This window comes from Platalea leucorodia, assembly GCF_965183815.1.
Source record: "Platalea leucorodia genome assembly, chromosome: 1".
NCBI lineage: Eukaryota > Metazoa > Chordata > Aves > Pelecaniformes > Threskiornithidae > Platalea > Platalea leucorodia.
Window position 1 is genome coordinate 103,582,769 of NC_138823.1, and position 20,000 is coordinate 103,602,768.

The 20,000-nt window shown below is 35.8% G+C and overlaps 1 protein-coding gene across 4 annotated transcripts in view; it reads left to right on the forward strand.

Annotated features, from left to right (window-relative positions):
- The window catches only part of ATP9B (ATPase phospholipid transporting 9B (putative)), a 169,238-nt gene that overhangs the window by 106,771 nt on the left and 42,467 nt on the right, over positions 1–20,000 (forward strand). For all 4 annotated transcript variants that reach the window (XR_014228195.1, XM_082312136.1, XM_082312137.1 and 1 more), the window contains 2 exons: positions 6,619–6,779; positions 17,530–17,672. Coding sequence is in view for 3 of the 4 variants with exons in the window: in XM_082312136.1 (XP_082168262.1) it covers positions 6,619–6,779; positions 17,530–17,672 (304 nt within the window). In the remaining variant the exon portion in view is untranslated. The remainder of the gene's footprint in view (positions 1–6,618; positions 6,780–17,529; positions 17,673–20,000) is intronic.

A 20,000-nucleotide genomic window follows, 5' to 3' on the forward strand; every position in this document is an offset into this window, starting at 1 on the left:
CTAATAGCTTAATCTAGATAGTCTATGAGGAGCTCAGTTACTAACACCTTCTTTTTAATGTGCAGTAAGCAAATGTTGGATTTCTTTAGACACGTGTTTTCAAGCGTTCGCTTAATTTCAAAGATGTCTTTGAAAAAGCTACAAGGTTCTCCTACCATTTATGAAATCTTATTAAACATAGAGTGTAACATATATATAAGACATGAATTCAGTCCTTACAGTGACAAAAATAAATGTGTGCAGTTTTATGCATGAAAGAGTTATTTAGACCAGTCAGCTGCATGGTCTGAAGTGTAGATACATTAGAATTCCCAAAATTTACACAATGAGAGAGCTAGCTGTCGCTATCAATTTGTTAGGTCCATTTTAGAATTGTTTTTCTTAAAGGAAGTAGGACCTCTTACTGAGCTATTTAATTTACTTTTTTACATATATCACAATTTTTAGAGTTACTTATTTATATAATTGCAAATTCTACACAATAAAAACTTTGGGACTGGTTCTCGTGATGCTAGTTTTGCAGTTACTTTAGCAAAGCTAATTATTTTCATCTGTGAGAGAGTAAGCCATGTTTTTTTTTATCTACTCAGATTTGAACAAATGCCATCTCCATTGTGTGTTTTAATAATAGTGCATAATGTGTAAAGCTGCTTAGTCTGTATTCTGACCAGTAAAAGAGCTGATGACGTGACAGTATGCTAGAAGTCTTGAGTTGAAGCTGGTGATGATCAAGCTTAAAGAAGATGTAGCAAGCATTTGTAAAAGTTAGATGAAATATAAATTTGAAGATAGTGTTCCAGTGTAAAATCAAACATCTTTAAATCATGATCTTATGTCCCCCAGAATTCCATGTCTTAGCAATTTTGATCAGATGTAAGGAGGATTGTGAGTGCTTAGAAACTCTGCATGTCTTTTGTATGAAATCTTGTGTACCTAGATTGTTTTAAAATTGAAAAAAATGGATTTCCTAAGAGTTTTGCTGTGTGAATGCTTTTGATTGTTGAAGTCTCCAATATGACTAGTTATCTTAGGTTATTGAAATATTTATTCTAAATTGATGGGTGATCTTGAGAAAACATTTTCAATTGATAGCTCTAATAGGAGGAGGCTATGTTACTAATACAGCGCAATCCCTATATGGATGCCAGAGTTCAAGAAGCCATTAACCTTTTCAGTTTCTTAATATGCTCTGTGCACGTTTTTATCATTCTTGTGAGTGACAAATACGTGGTGAAGTTGGAGAACATATAGTCACGCGGCATCTGACTACTGGCACCTTAAGGTGTGAGTCCGTGACTGTATAAACGTATATGAAGTGTAACTTTTTGCTAAGAAGCAAATATAATCGTTTCAGTACGCAATCTGAATTGTTAAAGCCCTTCGAATAATTGACTCTGAACATTTCAAACTAAACGAGGTAAATGCTGTCAGCCAAGGAAGATCATACAGAAACACAGGTCGCCCTGTGAAGGTACAGTGCTGTGCTTGGTACTGCGTTACCGACAGAGCGCTTTTGAAAACAGTAGCTAGCACCAATCTTGAGCACCCTCTGCTGACCAAACCATACATGGCATTTCTTTAACTGCCGCAAGCCTCCTTTTTAGCCTTCAGTCAAATTAGAGCAAAATACTGAAATAAGGTAGAGGCAAATATCAATGATTTGGCTTCATTGTTATATGTAAAGACTGATTCTAAAAAGAGACACCAGATGGAAGAATGTTTAGAGACACTGGGATAGTTGAGCAAACTGCAAAAGTGTTAATGAAAACCAGATTTCTAGTCAAATGGATATTAAGAGTGGGTCACCTGCAATTTCTCTCATTTTGATCTTTTGAAACATAATGTTTTACGACAGATATAGTAAATCGTTGGCATTAGGATAAATCAGGACGTGACTGAAAAAGACACACTTAAAGTTATGACATCTGTGGCCAGTATTTGTCAAAATGAGCGCCTTACTTCAAGCAACTGAGTCCACTATTTAAGTCCAGTTGTGGATGTAGCTCACTTAGTTTTAATTGTAGCAGACTGAACTAGAGAGGGCTAAGCACCTCTAAAAACCCGGAGAGGACTTTCACTTTGAATATCCAGACTCAGATGACGTTGAGTCTGGAAAAGGCAATGATATAAAATGGACGAATAGAAGAGAGAGAGAAAGAAATGTTTGAGTCTTCGTTTTCTTTTAGCATTATAGATATTACTAGCTACAAAAGAGAATTTTCTTTCTAAGCAGATTAGTTTATTTCAGATGTAGATATTACGCAGTTATGAATAGCTTGCTAAAGTAAAAATAGGCAAGCCAGAACGGTAATTTCAAAATATAATAAACTTATTTTGCTTTTAAGAGCGTTTAAACGTCTGTCTTTGAATACGCATCAAAACGTTCAAGAGAGCATTATCTACTTGCACCTTACTCTTCTTCCTTTGGATGATAACCATGTATTTCTTACTGAGTTTTAAAATATTTCTACTGGTTTAAATGCCTGTCTGTTGGATATGGGCTATATTTTGTAAGAATACAGACAAGTAATTGTAATTCGTTTCTTTGGGGATACAATTGATGCTAAATATCTAAAAATGTTTCTTGAAAGCAGTGTAGAATAGATGTAGTTCTATTCCATAAACCTGCAATATTAACATAATGCCAGATATTTCAGTTTGGTCAAAGTGATGTTGGGTTGCATTAAAGCTAGCATGAAGGATGCCTATGTTTTTTGCCAAAGGAAATATAGAAAATGCGACTGGAATCAAATGGACTATTTTCTGGTTATTACTTTTGTATAACTCCACTGGAGTGAACTGAATAACTCAAGTTTATTTCAGTTTTCCTAAGTCAGGTAGAACCCACCACCACCACAATTATTGTTCCAATTTATTTTGCTCTTTATTTAGATTTAAACACAGATTAGTAATCTATTATTCCTAGAGACTATAGGAAAGGTTTAACAGATTATTGAAGATAGCCATAGGGGTTCAGATATAGGCAGCTATCTGTATATAGTAGACTATATAAAAATTATTTTTTTTATAAATGATGAAATGCCACGAATCATTTTTCTTAGGCAAAGCTTGTTTTTGTCAGCCCAAAGAAGAAAAATATATTATTTGAATTTTAGTAATGTTAAATACTTACCTTACTTTCTGCATAGCTGTTACGTGTAAGTTTAGACTAGAATTAATGAAAACATGAATAATTGACTAGTATTCAAGGTTTAATGAAGCTAAGTTCAGAGCACATATTAAGCATAGGAAAGAAAATTTTTATGTTTATGGTGCAAATCAAAGCCAAAGTCTATCTCAAACATACATACCATGAAATTTTATTGTAGTCAAGATGGTGTTTGTCAGTGCAGAACCAGGCTGACTACTGAAATATAATTACCTTCGTGGAGGAATTTGGTTGCGGGGGGAAGTGTCTCCTAAGACAGTGCCTTAATACTTCAACAGTATTAAAGTAGGGTGCTTAAAAAAAGGCTATTCATGAGCAATTATTTCTAATGCACTTTCAACTGTAATTGAATAAAAAAATGACTGCACTAGACTATTTTGCGGAATCTTTACCATTGTGCAACATTTAATTATCAAATTTTGCATTTCAATATTTTAGCACACACAAAAAAAATCTCGTTTGCCAAGCAATCTACTTTTTATAATGTTAGAAAAATTATTCTATTACTACAATAATAGCTTCAGAGGATAACCTTTCCCAAAAGTTAAGCATCTAGGGCAGCAGTAGTAATATTTGTTCATGTTCTACTTCAGTAGTCAGAAAGGTTTTTTGTTGCTTTCAACTTTTGCTAATTAAATTAAGATTTTTTTTCTCATTAGATAATGACTGGTATCTTGTGGTCCAAAATGTGAAGTTTAGACCTTTAATCACTCCGTCATACAAAAATAAAGTATTCTAAAAACTTGTAGGCTATTTTTGGTGCAAGTAGATAATGCCGTACTTTTTATTGATGGTATAAGCCATTATTTTACTGAGAACCATTAGCTATTTAAAACTTCGTGCATAAATTAAAGAGGAGCTAAATGGATTTGCAGTTGTTGTCATTAGTAGCATTTTAGATTATACAGGCAATTATTGTGTTCATTATCGTAGAGCAGCCCCTTTGCAAAACTGTTGTGGTTGTCTTAGACATTATGTATAAATTTTCCCTTGGAGATTAAAATTTCCAGTGGTGTGTTTAATTTTGTTAACACAGTTGTTTCAAATAGAACAAATATTATGACAAGTAGAAGAAGATTTGCTTTGCTAATATGGGAAATAGCAATAAATGTGGAAAATTACTCCAATTCTTAACTCATCTATTTCTTAGATTGTCATAATTATTGTGGTTATGATTATTTTCAAAAGCACAGAAATCGCTTTCTTAAGATGGCATGTTTTACAAATGCTTTGATAAAAATCACAATGTAGTTAAAATGAAGTTTACCCACTTTTCCAATATTCAGATGAATTTTAGAGAATGTTATTGAATTTCTACATGAAACATATCTGGATAATTCAACAGTGTTTCATTAGTTTGAGTGCAGAAGTTGTTTAAGTGGAAAGGCACAGAATTAAACTAATTAAGTATATTTCAGTACATTATAGGAACTAATTTTTGAGAAATTGAGAATGCATTTCTATTAAAACTTACTTTCTCTGTGTGCCTTCTTAAGTTGGTTTTTGCAATTGCCTTCACTTGCTATAGTAAATGAAAATATTAAAATTTACTGTGGCCCATCGTATGATCTATATTAAAAAGGATGACATTATTAGTAACAAATGGAATGTTCTTGGGCAAGAGATTTATTCTGTGAAAGTTTTTCATCATCAACTTTTTTTATTCTCCTAATATCTCTCCAAACACATTTTTGTCGGTTTCCAAACTTAAATTCATATCTGTCTTCGTCAATTAGAAAGGTATTAATGGGTTGAATTAGCTACGTATCGGTGTGCAGTGGACTCAATTTAATGTTTGTGTCCAAAAAGTGGCATTCTTTCCAAAGAAGCTCTTTATTCATTTCTATTCTGGGGTGGGGTTTTTGCGGGGGACGGAGGGGGCGAGCTGAGGGGAGAGATAGGCTTTCACTGCCATGATGCAGGGAAAAAAAGTGTGAGGTAGTGGTTATGCATATTGCAAGACAGTGATTCTTTATTTTATTACAAAAAAAAGACCAACTCTAGAAGGCCAGATTAAGTCATTCCTTTCACTTTTTAATGGGATTTGGATGAATAGAGTAAAATATGCACTTTGCATTCATTGATAGCATCTTTAGGTTGAGGTAATTGAGTCTTTTTTCCCTGACTGAATGAATAATGACTTCATCTGATCCTCAGCGAGGCCTGAAACTTAGGCTGCCTTTGTCAACGCAAAAAGATCTGGGCTTTGAAACATGCTCTACTTCCCTGGCTTAATTTTTCTTCATTTTAATCCAAAAACCTATTTTTCTCAATAATTCAAGCATAAACTATGTAGTAGTTGAAGCAGCGGAAATTGCAAGATATTTGTCCTCGTTGTGCTGCTTTTTAAATGCAGCTGATAAATCAGCCGCTGTGGTCTTCAGCTGCCTGGTTCTCTAGGGAAGGGACAGCCCATGTATAAGCAAGATTGCTGGAATTTTTAAGAACTATATTTAAAGTGGCTCTTTTTCAGACTGTTTGTTATCTAAGGAAGTGTTATGTTTTACTGGTCTTACTGGCAAGACTTGGAGATAAAAGGGGCATCTGTGACGGGGCCTAGGAAACTCTTCCTGACATAATTTTCCCACGTATTTTACTGACGACAAGAGCATCCCAAAAAGTGGAGTATAAATACTTAGCATGCATTATTGAAATCGTGAGAGTCTTAGTTACATAGCTTAAAAATATTTTTTCATGAGAAACAGTGGATGAAAGATAGCCTCTCTCAATGTTTTTGCTAAAATGTCTCTAAATCAAGTACATTTTTTATTTGTGAAAAGTTGAAGCTCTGTTTTACTATCTCGGTTTGAAAATGGATATTCCACTTGATGGTTGTTTTTATTATTATACTGAATAACTGAAAGCTTCATACAATTAGAAATTATTTCTATTAAATTAGTTCAGACTTACAGACCGGTATGGGAGTATAGTTACAAGTTACAGTACCCTAGTTACATGAATGAGAAGGTAGCTCTGTTGCATTTGTCCATTGATTCTTGAATCTAACAGGTTTTTGACCTTCTAGCGGTAAATGAGCAGGAGCTACCCTACAGATATTATATACAGTGGCAGTATTTTTGCTGCATGCATGACAGAAGAAAATTGTTTCTGCTTATTCGTTCATCTTTAATTCTTTTCTACTTGCCTTCCGGTGTTCCTGTCCTGCATGGGGGAGGGATGCATCAGACGTAAAGGCATTCAAAAGGTCTGGCTGGGACAGTTCACACTGGTTCTGGGAACTGTTATTGTCCTGTAACCAGGGAACATCTATTGCATGCAAGCATAAGGAACAATAATCAATTCAGTTACCAAAATGCAGTTAATTGTTACAAGTGCATGGATTTTTAATAGGTAAGCATAAAAAAGCCAATAATAGCTAATTGTTTGCACCACAAAAGTGTCAATTTAAGAAAAAGTCATGGCTAATTGATTTATACTTCTTCCTGTAGGTTGGCTTGCTGGACCTGGAGTTGAATCAACTGACCAAAGCTCTGTTTTTGGCTTTAGTTGCACTATCAGTTGTTATGGTAACCTTGCAAGGATTTGTAGGCCCATGGTATCGCAACCTTTTCCGGTTCCTCCTCCTGTTTTCCTATATCATCCCGATCAGGTATGTATAAGAATGAAAGAAAAACACAGATGTCTAATTTCACTGAATGTGGCTTTCTTGAAATTTATACTTGCTTCTCATTGTGAAGGAAATTGATCTTATCAGGAAGCTGAAGGAGAAGGTGCCAACAAATCTGCTGATTCTTGAAGGATCACTGTACAGAAAACAATACTGTTGTATTTTTTTTTTTTGTATAATGTTCATCTTGCTGGAGTAATCAGGATATCTAATCCTTTACTAGCATAAATGTATTAATAAGGGTACAATCTTGGTATATTTGAGAACGTGGTTTTAGGAAACGTACTTAAATGAACTGTTAGGTATATTTTGGAATATTATTTTTAATGCCATAGATACTGAAAATGTTCCATTTCTCTGGTTAAAATACAGACTTTTTACTACAACAATTATTAATTTAAATTGAATGGCTGAAGAATGTAGGTGTGCTTTTACAATGAGAGGACTTTTAACATGTGTAACCAAGTAGAGGCTTGCTCTGAATTAATTAATTCATTAAGCATGAGTACTCTATATTCAAATTGCAGATAAACTGGAACAGGAAATAATATCCATGTGTGTAATCAAGTCTTCTGTGAACACAGAAGTGAGAACACTGACTCTGAAATGAATTTTTTTCCTTGAATGGGCATTGCCTTTGCAAAATGGAAATACTCTCTCCTGTTAAAATACCCAGTATTTAGGTTAAGGTGATTGTTAATTTTAGATGCTCTCTGGAACTCTTCAGTTTGAGATGTGTCATTCACTAAGCCCAGTGGCTAGCCACACAGTTAGCAGCAACTAAACCATAGAGAGGTTTAAGACCTATCCCCTCAGGTTTGCACACAATATTTAAATCCATCTAGTATAAGGAAAACAAAACAAAACAACAACCACCACGAAACAGGCTTTCATTGGGTATTTTAACCTAAGCTTACATGACTTGTGTGTTACTGTGTTCACATTTTTTAAATACATGTCTGTGTGAAGGGAACTGTATCATATTTGACCAATTTGATACTCAGGAAGTATCTGTCTTAAGGTTTTATAACTTAAAGGACTTGTGTTTTTATACTACCTTTGTGTTGCAAGAGCAACTGATTCTGTTGAGAAGTTGAAGGAGAAGGTTCCAGCAAATCTGCTGGGTAGTTGAGGAGATCTCATTGTAGAAACTGGTTGTCTTAGAACAGTTTCCACTTCCTTTAACTGGCTCTTGTTTTTTATTTACACATGCGTGTTTCAACTTTGTAATATCTTTCTAAACACTGCCATTGTCATAAATCCCTTACTGCTTGTATGATGGTGCTGTTCAGATCGTGTCGTCATTCCCCCCGTACACACACAGTTATTAAGTATTAAGCAACTTACCCATGTGAAGAGGCAAAGTGTGCTGCATTCAAGTGATATGTAAAGTCTGCATATTGCTGAAAGATGCACTTAATCATCAAAGACATGTATGGGAAGGGAAAAATGAGCTAAGAGTATAAAGGATCACTTGTCGGTCACTGTGTTCTTCCATAATAAACATACTAAGCCAAAACTTATTAAAATGGTTAAAAGACAGATGTATCTTTGTTACTGGATGCAAGAGGATTAAGAGCATATAGGTGGCGTAAGTAAATTTGACTCTATATTGACAGTTCAACATATGCCACTGAAAAACATGTTGATTGAGCAGCTCATTTTCAACTTAAGAGTTGTTTAGTGGACTTGTGATAGTTCTTTTCCAAAAATAATTTCTAATCCCATTTTTCAGTTCCTTGTGGGAGATAATATAGTAAAGTGGACGTATTAGAGAATGGGATTGGTTTAGTTCTGAGATGGACCGTATAGTTACTCTATGGAAGATCAGACAGGAATCTATTGGAGAATACTTTTCTCTCTAGAGTTTTTTCTATTTCTATACCAACTTCAACTCAGATCATTTGTATACAGGGTCACTTCCCACACTGTCAGCAAAATAAAGAACTCCAGTCGTGCCAGTGTTCAAATATAACTACACTTTGCTTCCTCTCTTCTGGATGTTAAGCATGGAAATGACTTATTCTTGAGGCTGTATTTGGAGCGTAAACTCTTGGAGATGAAAATTACAAGACTAATGACACGGAAGCACCAGGTGTTGTGTCCTCTCATTATTTTTAAAATAGCTATATAGGGGAAATAATGAACTTCTCACAGGTAAAGGAAATGAATGTGGGAGATTAGGATTGACTGGTAGAGGCAAAGCATATCTGAACTCATGCATGCATGAAATGTGTTGACTGATGGTTTTAGAGAATTCAGGAAGTTTCTAAATATGGAGTTTTTTTGCAGTTGTGTTAGGCTTTTGGTTTGCAGGGCAAGGGAAATTCCAGGTATGCAATAAAAATAATTTTCCATGGCCAGACATGTTTGGTCAAGATCATCAGGAGGAGGTAACTAACTGTTAGCAGAGTTTACTGATCTTTGTGCAGCCTCTCCTATAATTAATAGGAAGAGGAACTTTTTTTTGCTCCAGGGACCAGCTAGTTCTTTGTGATTCAGCTGCATCCTAAAGACACCTCTAGATCATGTTGCTTCGCTGTGTGAAGGGTATTACTGTGGGGTAGGTAAGACTTCAGAAGTATAAACATAAAGCAACTGTTAAGAAAAAAAACCCAACACAACCGAACAAAAAATACCCCAACAACCAATATCCACCTACATGCCCCCATGCCCAAAATCCCCGGTCCACAACATTGCACACATTCTGCAGTGTACAAGGAATCGAGCAAAGTGGGGAAAAAGTGGTAGTAAACAAACATTGAAAGCTTAGCCCAGCTCTTAATTGGTTGTAAGTTAGAATAATTATGCATAAAATGTTTTGAACAGCTCCCCACCCTCAGAAATGGTTGGCCCTTAAAAATGACTCTTCTGTAATTAACGTTTCTCTTTCCCCTATTGAGGAAGCGTAGCCCAGGGAGTCTCCATAGGCGATCTGCCTCCCTACAAAGTTAATTATTTGAATTTCTTAAAATTTATTGGGAAAGGAGGATAGAAAGCAAGTCCTCGACAGACTGTCCAAAAGTAAATAAATCTCTCTAGGATTATGCTCACCTGTTCTCTGAGTTTTTCCATGTTCCTAGTTATTCTTAGGCTTTTTTTCTAGTTGGCTCTAGCCAGTTGGAGATGCATTTAATGCCTATCCATAGGTTTCTCCAGTGTCACTGAGACCATTTTATTATTTGTTTTAAATAAAATCAATGATTGAAATACATTCTCCATTAGTTTACAAGATCTTGTCTGACTGTGTCACCTAGTGCAGTTATCACATAGCAGGCTGGGGGGAGCATGTGTCCTCAGATATGTCCGTGCTGCTGCTCTTTGATACCAGCGTGGAAGTTCATAGGCCTGTGATGTATCCTTTTTTTTTTTTTTTTTTTTTTAAATAGTAAGGTCCTTTTGTTGTACAACTTATTTTTTTTTTTTATGATTGTCTATTTTCTGAATGACAAAGGGCAGAGGGCAAAAACAGTCATGCTAATGAAAACTCAACACCTCAGGTCGGGAAAGATGAGGTAAAGCTTTGTCATTGTTATGCTGTCTTTTACCTGGTTACCCAGTTTAACTCTAGCACTGTGGTTATAGATATGTTCTTTGTAATGTTATGTCTTTTTAAAATCGGGCTAACATTTTTATCAGGAGAGCTTAATTTCCCTTTTGTGTGGAACTGAAGACATTTACTGTGCACATTTAAAATTATGACACAAATCGTGTAAGTCTTGGAGTTTTGCATTCAATTTTTGCATGAACTAATTTGATCAGTTGGTTTAGTTTTAAGTTTTTTGAAAGAGCTGTCAGAGAGACAGTTACCAATATTGGTATGTTTAAGTACAAGAGAATAGAAGAGACTTTAATCAATGGGACGCTCTCAACGACTGAGCTGAAAATCCCGGTATGTATATGGGTGCAGGAAAGATAATCGGGCTGTTAGAGAGCCTTGAGAAAGCAATTCTGTCCTTTCCCCTGGCATTTAGTTGTAGCATCTCTTCATCAGCTCACTTGAGCTGACGTACTAATCGGTTCAGAAATGACAGCCAAGGCCAAAGAAAAGGCTAGCCTTAGTGATGGTACTGCACCACCAGACTGGATCCCCTCCACCACCAAGTAATGGGACTTCGTTTATTCATTGTCCAGTCTTCCTCAACACCTTGAAAGACAAAGTGAATTGCACTTTGACTTGACTCCTTTTGTTTGTTTGTTGTTTTTCCCTCAAAAAATGTAGCCAGGAAAGTTTTTCAAGATAATTTAGGCTTAGCCAAGCAGTGTTTGGTGAAATTACTGCCTCGCATATACAGGCATGTGAATCCTGTAGCTGTACATGCTTCTGCTTAGCTGTTAAGAAATGTAGAGGATTTACCATAAAATGATAAGGTATTGACTGGGGATCTGGTAAAAATGTCTATCATCCACGCTCTATATTTAATAGCAGTTTAAAGCTGGATTCACAGGGGCTTAATCAGCCATCTTTTTAGGAGGATCCTTTAGTTTTGGTGTACACAGAAGCTGAAATGTCTTTTGTCCTTTCCTTCAGACACCCCAAGGCTCCTGAGCACTGAGCCCATCTGCCAAAATAAGCCATCCCAAATGTCTGGAAGGAACTGCCTTGCACTTGAGCAGTAAAGTTTTAGGGCACTACCTGGCTCCTGGCTGCTTTTTTCTGGGTCTTTCAGAGGAGCGTTTAAAGAAAATCCTTCAAGTTATGTCGGTGTGTTTTCCGTAGGCGGTGAGGAAAACACTGCTAGGAAGTCTTGTATCTGAAATTCATGAATAGCCAATCAAATCTGGGATCATGCAAATATGAAAAAGGAGGTTTTATTCAGAGTGCTTCTGTGTATTCCTGAGATCCGGGGAACTTGCTTTCAATCATATTGTAGTTTATGCTGTCCATGTTGGAGCTCTAATCTGTGTAACGTATAGATGTGAGAGAATCAGCATATGTAGTCTCACATATACAGACAGGATATATATTAGATATATGATGAAAAGCTTTCAGTGTGGAAGAGCTAAAGAGCTACTGAAGTAGTTTAAGCAATCCTTATAAATGTGTATTATGCTTCTATACCATACCATGATATATAATGCAATCTATATAGAGACTGAAGAATATTATATGAAGCTTCTTGATATTTGACAAACTAATTTTGACTTCTTCATGCAACAGGAGCTATGGTGTGTCTCTCATGCTAAGATTAAGCCTTACCCTACCCAGTATGGTGCTGTACTACTGCCTGAGCTAGCTTTGTGCTTTTCTTACAATGTCTGATATTCATGCTACATAGAGAAAGCACAATCAGTTAAAAAAAAAAAAAAAGTCTATTTTATCTGATCTATTGCAGTAGATCTTTTTCCTTTCTAACCTTGCAACATTGCCTATTTGCTCCTAGTTGTTTTTCTGTTTTTAATCTAATAGTATTACAGTAAGTAATGCCAAGTTTGTCTGGAATACACTAAATATATTCGTGTTTTTAAAATTGTTTGTATTAGACATCTAATGTTAATATTGTTGCCATTGTATAAGAGGCTTAATGAAAGAAGGCATCTGACCTGATAAATGTGAAAATAACAAAGAAACATTTTTAATAGGAAGTAATTATTGTTATTCTGAGCTGCATATGCTACATCTCTTCTGCCAAGGCACTCGTTTGACATGCATTCTGTTTGTATTTTGCACTCTACTGTGTTTTCAGCCTGTAAGAAATTCATAGATTAATTTTCTCATTAATTATTCCCCAGATTTCCTCCTGAGGTTTTAAGTTCTACCTATGTTGCAACATCTAATTATCTGTACGTAGGTTGCATGTGGCCCTTGAAAAACTACATGTGCTACAGTCGCTATAGCAATACGGGGTTGATACGCAGTTTTTTGGCACGCATATTTAAGCATAAATGTGTGGGATTGAGTTCTCTTTTAAAGTTACACTCATTGCCTGGGTTTTATGTAAATTGCTGTGTTTACCTTCTTTCATTTCCTTTTCTATACTTGCATAATAGTCAAAATTTAGAAAAATTAGTCCAAGAGAACTAGTGAGACCAATTAGGAAGCAAACAAGAACACAGATCTGAGGCTCTTTTGGGGAGTATCAGACAGATAGCAGAGAAAATTAAATAAAAGTTTATATAGTGGGCTAAACACAAAAGGAATATTATATTCAAATTTCCTCTCCAAATAAAATATGGGAGAAGGGGAATTAGGGGAAATTAAAAGGATGGGCTCTGATGTTATTTTTATTTGTCTAGATCTTGGTAGAATATTGTGTTTAAAAGAAGTTACTTCTGTTTTGTTCTATTTTTATTTGTTTAGTGCCAGTTAATAGAAGTTGTCAGGCTCCAAAAATCACTTTCTGTGAAGATTTAGCTTTCTAGGCATGTTGAAGTTAAAACACTTTTGGTTGTTTCTTGACCAATCATTTTAAAATTATTACATATCATTTTCTAGATGCTAAATAATGTGTATATCTGTGTATGGTTTATGGCTGTTTCAAGCAGGTGGAGATATGGGAAGGTTAGGGGGTATAGCCATAGGGGATTGGGTACAGTTTTGGGTACTAACATGACCCAAATAGGATCTTCAGTATTTCACTTAGAAAGAAGTCCCAAAAATAAAAAGACTACGTTTCAATTACTTCATTTATTTTAAAAATTGAATACCACTACGGGTGCTCATACTGTATCTGGAGTTTTGGCAGGGCTTTGTTTTTTGCTGCAAAACTTCTGCTTATATACAGAACTGCTCAGGAAGTTCTTCCTGCCTGCCAAACCTCAAATGAAACTATCATACAATTTGGATTCAAATTCATACTTGAATTTTGTTAGGCACGGTATCACTTTGATTCACAAAATTGTCTTTGCTAACTTCATTAGGTCTTGATTGCTTTTCACCAAGTCAGGAAAGGGAGAATGTTTCTGGAGTTTCTAAATGTGTTTGTCTGAAACTTTCTTAGTGATCGCCCTTGCTTATTGGCAAATTTGTCCATTTTGACTAAAAAGCAAAATCAGAAATCTTTACAAGGGGACCTAATGTCATTACCATTTGGGAAAAAATGACATTTAGCAGTCCTGTAAATACGAATTTATTTAACCTAAAACACTACTGACGTTTTCGAGGGAATAAAAGCAAAAGTATCTGTTTTTAACTTGCAGTAAAAAGCAGTGTGGATTCTGAAATGTTGTGTTACTGATTTGTTCTGAAGCTGAATTGCAGAGAAATGCCACCCTGGCTCTTAGTGGAATAAATCCCCAAGTTGGATAAAAGTTGCCTTAGGTTTGCCTGCTCTAGGCTAACTAGTGCTGAGGTTGAGCTACAAGAAACTTCACACTATTATGTTCACTAAATATGCCCGTTCTCTGCAACAGCCTTCAAATACCTGTATTAACGTACTGTGTCTAAAGATTGCATGTTAATTGGTTTGCTAAAAATTAGTGTTGCTGATGCTACATATGATGCTGTTCTGTGCATTTTCATTAATAACTGATATGCATGGAGTCTTTTAAATTGGAAAAAATGAGAAGGATTTAGAAACTGGTGAATTTAAAATGGGTTTGGTTATATAATGAGGTTTCTTGAAGTCCACAAAGGATTTATGAAAAATGATAGCGAATATTGTCAGGCACTGAAAGTAGCTTGGTGTTGAGTAAGTTTAGTATCTCCTTGGTTTATTGTGTAAAAATTCTTGGACTTTTTAGTCAAGTATTTCTATCCGTTCCTGTGGAGCTGTGTTGGAGAGATTTCTAGTTTCGAAAGCAAACTCAGTATTAATAGGCCTCCATCATTTTTAGTGTTACGGCAGTGTCTGTAATGTGCTAGGTGATAGCTACAATGATTTCAAAGACACAAATTTCCTCTAAGACAACAAGCACCAAGTGAAGGAAGTCAGAGCAGGATACAGCGTACAAATTTTTGAATTAATACTAAAAATGCATCTATAGCCCTCATTTTTTGTTTATTTTATTCCTGTTTGATTCTTATTCATCTTAACAATTCAAGCATGTACCCAATATCTCCCTGTGTGCCAGAAAGCTGTATTGGACTGTACTAGTCATTGGGGAGACATTATTTCTCTGGAGGCCAGTGGTGCCAGCTTTCTATTAGGTCCATCAGGATAAAGGGGGTGCACTCTGTTCCACTTAGGAGTGCACGCTGGAAAACTAGGGTAATTCCTAAAATGCGTCGATCCTTTGCAATTTCTCCTCACCGCTGAGCAAGAGAAGCTGTCTTTTTTCTTTTTTTTCTTACCTTTAAGTTATATTTAAGTAAGATAATTAAATGCATATAGAGAATGTTTAGAACATCAAGACCAGGTAACACACATGCTTATAAAAGATGCAAGTGAAGATACGTGCTGCACTTCAGCCTTGAGAGACCTTCCTGGTTTAATCTTACTGAAGTACATTTTTTTTCAATCTGGATGACTTTGTAGATCTCTATTGGTAGAGCAGCCATTTGGATTTCTCTATTTGTGTGCCATGTACCTGAGATTGCAGCTCTTCAATAGAGCTTTCATCGCAGAATTCCTGTCTCTCTAGTCCAGGCAGAAAAAAAAATATTTGTAGCCCAAATGCCTCTTCGAAGTGGGGTGATGAGCAACTTTCATCCTTCACTTTACTCGCTCCTGGCTAGAGCAAACATCTAGCCGGTCTTAAATAAAGTAAGTGTGCTTGTGTTTCTCTTCTTGAGCTACACAGCATCCTTTGTACCTGACTGGCTAACTAGCAGGTTCTCATCCCGAAGAGGAGTAAATCTTTTGCTGTTCTTTCTGTTGACTAATACATATTTCAGTGTGAAGTGTGTTACATTGGTTCTTACATTCTCTCTTAACTCTGCAAGTTAACAGACATACATAATACAAATACTGGTTGCTCAGCACTGGCTCTGGATTGAGTAAGACAAGGTAAAACTGTAGTTAACCAATGTGAGGCATGTGATGTCCAGTATTTTTCTCCTTGTTATACTGTAGCATTTTCAATAACAAGAATCTGGTAGAGTCCTCCTTCTGTTGTCTGTCCTAATTTTTTTATATATTTGCATGTCTGAAGACAGCTGAAGTTAGGTATGGCATTGCAAAACTAGTTGGGGTATATCACCAGGTAGAAGGATGGTTTCCTGCTGCTGCTGATTTTAATGGGACAATAAGAGCTAGTTAAAGAACAAGATACCATCTCGAATGGTCAAGAATCTTGTATCAAAAAAGCTTGTTTCTTTTTGTGCTGGAACATGCGTTGTCTTCTGGTGTGCAATTCAGGAAGGAGGGGATGTGGAATAAACTGAATTTTTTCAGTGTGTGTTGAAATTTCAGATGTTCTCACAACTCTGCTTAAATGCATCTCTTCTTTATGGGATATTGCAGTTTGTGACTCTCTGTTCACTGTTACCTCAGGTAATTCACAATCAATTTGGTGCTGTGATTGCGAGGCGACAGATGAAAACTGTGGCTGCTGTTTTGATTATGCTGTAAAGCAGCACTTCAGGAATGTTAAAAAAGGTCTGAAGTGCCTTAGCAGTATTTTGACCTTGATATATACCTTTGAACAGTTTTAAGAGTCCTGTTACTGTAAACCTGTTACTAAACTTGTGACTCGTGAGTGCTGTGCCCTGGGCAAATTACTACAAGTAGTTCACATAGCTACTGTCCTAGCTGTTTTTTCAGTATTTCTGTTAGAGCAGAGTCAACAGAAGTGAACACGTGCCTATTTCTTAGTAACTGTTCCTCTGACATGGTAGCAGGAGCGCGGTGAATAGCTAAAGGAAAGTAGCACTTTAAAGTTTTAGAACAAGGTGGCATAGAGTTTTGAGTTGGAGCATTTAATTTTGGGGAAGACCAATGTGATTAAAGTTATCTCTGACCAGCACGAGTGAAGACTTTTTTACTAGAACATAGGAATACAAGGTGCAAGGGCGGTTAATTCTTGTAGGATGTAGACATGGAAATATTAACAAATAAATAGTCAGCCACCGAGCGAATTGGAAAAAAATACTTTTGATTTTGCACTTCTATGTAAAATCAGTAAAACTTGCTGCAAATTACAATTTCTAGTACAGCGCTACCCAAAGGTTCCTTATTGCTGCTGGCAGTAGCAACTCCAGCCCACGTGCTATCACATGAGAGTGCATTTCGCTGCTTGGGCACTATTCTCTTTTTGCAATAGAGAGCCTCTGTAACTACGTTTTGAGAAGGACAACAACACTGTTGATTGGTTGTGGTGGGAAAGAGAAGTTGATGAATATAGTTGTACCTTCCTAAAGAAAAAACAGTTTTTTAAAAAACAGTGACTTGAAGAGGTATAAAAATATTTGTATTTTCACATCATAAAGAAAACATAGGTGTTGCTTTTTTTTTCTTTTTACCAGATAAAAACTGTGACTTGAATAGCAATCTGGTCTTGTTGATAAAGTGTGTATAATATTCTCATCTGTATAAGTGTAGTAATGTAATTATGTCAAGAATCTCCACAGCGTGTTGCAATCTGTCTCATGCAGAAAGCATGGTATTGCATTTGTTTGTATTGCAGTAGCTGCTAAAAGTCTGGGATGGAGCCTGAATTTCTAATGTGATATGTACTCTACAAACACATAACAAAAGCATTGTTCCAAAATTTTTGTTGCAGACGGTTTTAAGATTCCTCCCTCCCCCCCACCGCCTGGTATCCTAAAAAGAGCTTGTAGTTTTATTTTTATGGTTATAACTTTCACTTTGCCTAATATTCACACTGATTATGGTATAAATTTCCTTTGCAGTTTACGTGTGAACTTGGACATGGGTAAGGCAGCCTATGGGTGGATGATTATGAAAGATGACAATATTCCTGGAACAGTTGTTCGAACTAGCACCATACCAGAAGAGTTGGGACGATTAGTTTATTTACTAACGGATAAAACAGGTATATCAGGTTACAATACTGAAATATGATGACTTTTATAAAATTTCTAAACTTTCTACTATATTTGAATATGTTAATGTAAGAGTAGATTTAGACTACTGATTTTTATTTTTCAGTAAAATTTTAAGCATGTGCTTGAGGACTTTGTAGTAGTACCAATAGGCTTAGGTAGGCCAGTATTTACATGTGAAAGTCAGTATTTGGTAGCAATAAGATGTATTCCAGTGGGAGCACTCCTGCTATAGTAACAGGACACTGGATAGCATTAGTAAGAGTACCATATATCTTACTCTGAAAAGACTCTGGATTAGCACTCAGGATGCTATTTTATTCTGCACCTCATTTCAACTGCAATATTGTATGATAGTAACAGTTAAGAATGGCCTCCGAGAGAGCAAGTCATTTCCAAAACAAGTCATAAGATCAGCGTTCACAATGATATCTGTTACTCCCATGAAGGTAGTTGCTCTTTATGTTACAAAGACCAGTTCTAGAGCTGCTGCATGATTTCATGTTCATAACTGTAACCTGTTACTATACCTGACCTGCTATACTGGAAAACCCAACCCTTACCAGGATCAGAAGGTAGGTGAGTGTGTGAAGAAGTAATAGCTTGTGCTATGCTGCTGTCTGCCGTTACGACTGAAACTAATTACATACTAATTACCATGCTCTCAGCTCTAGATGTATTTAAGGAATCTTAAAGTTTATTTCAGAAAATATAATAAATAACAAGTTAAATTCTGTAGCAAATACAATATTTCTTCTCCTTTCTTGGTTCTTTCGGAGATTGAATAAATCAGTTCTGGTAGACATACTGTTTTTTAAGAAGCTGAACTTTTTAACTGAGAAAGTTGTTTCTCAAGCAGCTGAAGAAAGTTTTTAGTGGTTTTAAGTAAAATACAGTTCAAAATGGTGAGAAAGTGTTTGGGGGGGCAGGGGTTGGTCTCTGTTACACTGTTCAGAAAGTGTAATACACAGTTTACATCTCTTCCTGCTTGAAATAGTTCAATGTTCCCTCCCATGCTGAACCCTTACTGCATATTTTGAAGTGAGATGTAAATTTAATATATTGTCACATTTTCAAAATACACCTTCATTTTTTTCTATAGGTACATATGTACCCTATACATTTCTGAATGCTGTTCTTCTGTTTTGTAAACAATAGACAACTGCCACCTTCTTTCTTAGCATGTAGAAAAGTGTTTTGCTAATTATAGTGTGTTAATTCTTCAGAGCAAGTGAACAATTCTTCTCTTAAGTTTTATTTCAGTTAGCTAATGATTTGTATGCTATTTGAAACTGCTTATTGATTTTAATTGCACACTTCATCATGATAATTTATGTAACTTTAAGAGTGCTGTCTTATCGAAGGCTTAAAATATGTAATTTACAGCATATGTTTGGAAAAAGGGAAGTATGTTCAAAAATAATGAATTTTCAAAACAATGCAGTAGAGTTCATTTGCTCAAAGCACTACTTTGTAAGCAAAGACAATGTACACCTCAACTTTTCTGATAGAGAATCCAGTTACCATACCAAACTGGAAATACGGTTCAAGTGTTGAGGTATTCTGCTTATGGTTAGACTGTACTGAAAATTTTAAGAGGCTTGCTAAATAAAATGCTAAGAGTTCATTCACCCAGCTCTACAATGTAATAATTATATTTTGACTCTGGTGACTGACAGATATTCTGAGGCACAAGGGTCAATGTACTATATTCTTTTCCTCAAGTTGTATGTACCTACTACCTCTTGGAAAAAGAAAAAAAAAAGCTGCTACAGGTCTACTCCTAGAAAGACAACCAATACACTTAAGGTAATACAACAGTAATTAAAACCAAAGTTTTTCTCCTTAAAAAAAATATTTTTTTTTGGCAACAAAATTTAGTGATACTGGGTTTCTCAAAGCAGAAGTACTGTGTTACATCTATAAGACTTTGAAAGGATACATTTTATTGACTTGCATATGCAAAGAGAAAGAACCCTGTTTTGCTTCTAATCACTTTTGGGGTTTTTTTCAACCAGAATCATGCCACTTGCAATCACAGTAGTTGTGTTTAAGAAGCAGCACTTGTATTCTGGCCTTTCAGAGTGCATACTTAGAAGGGGCTAAGTAGACAAATGTTAAAAGGCTTTTACCAGTAAATGTGTTTATGTATAGTTCGGAAGATTGCTAGCATTCAACCTCAAAGGCTTTTCAGAGCGCTGAAGTCTACTGAGTTCTGGAGGAAGGTCTGCATCTGTAAGTTAATGATGTAAAGATGAAAATAAAAGCAGTATTCTAGGGCAGTCGTTCCAAAATGTTTTGGGCTAACAGTCAGCCGT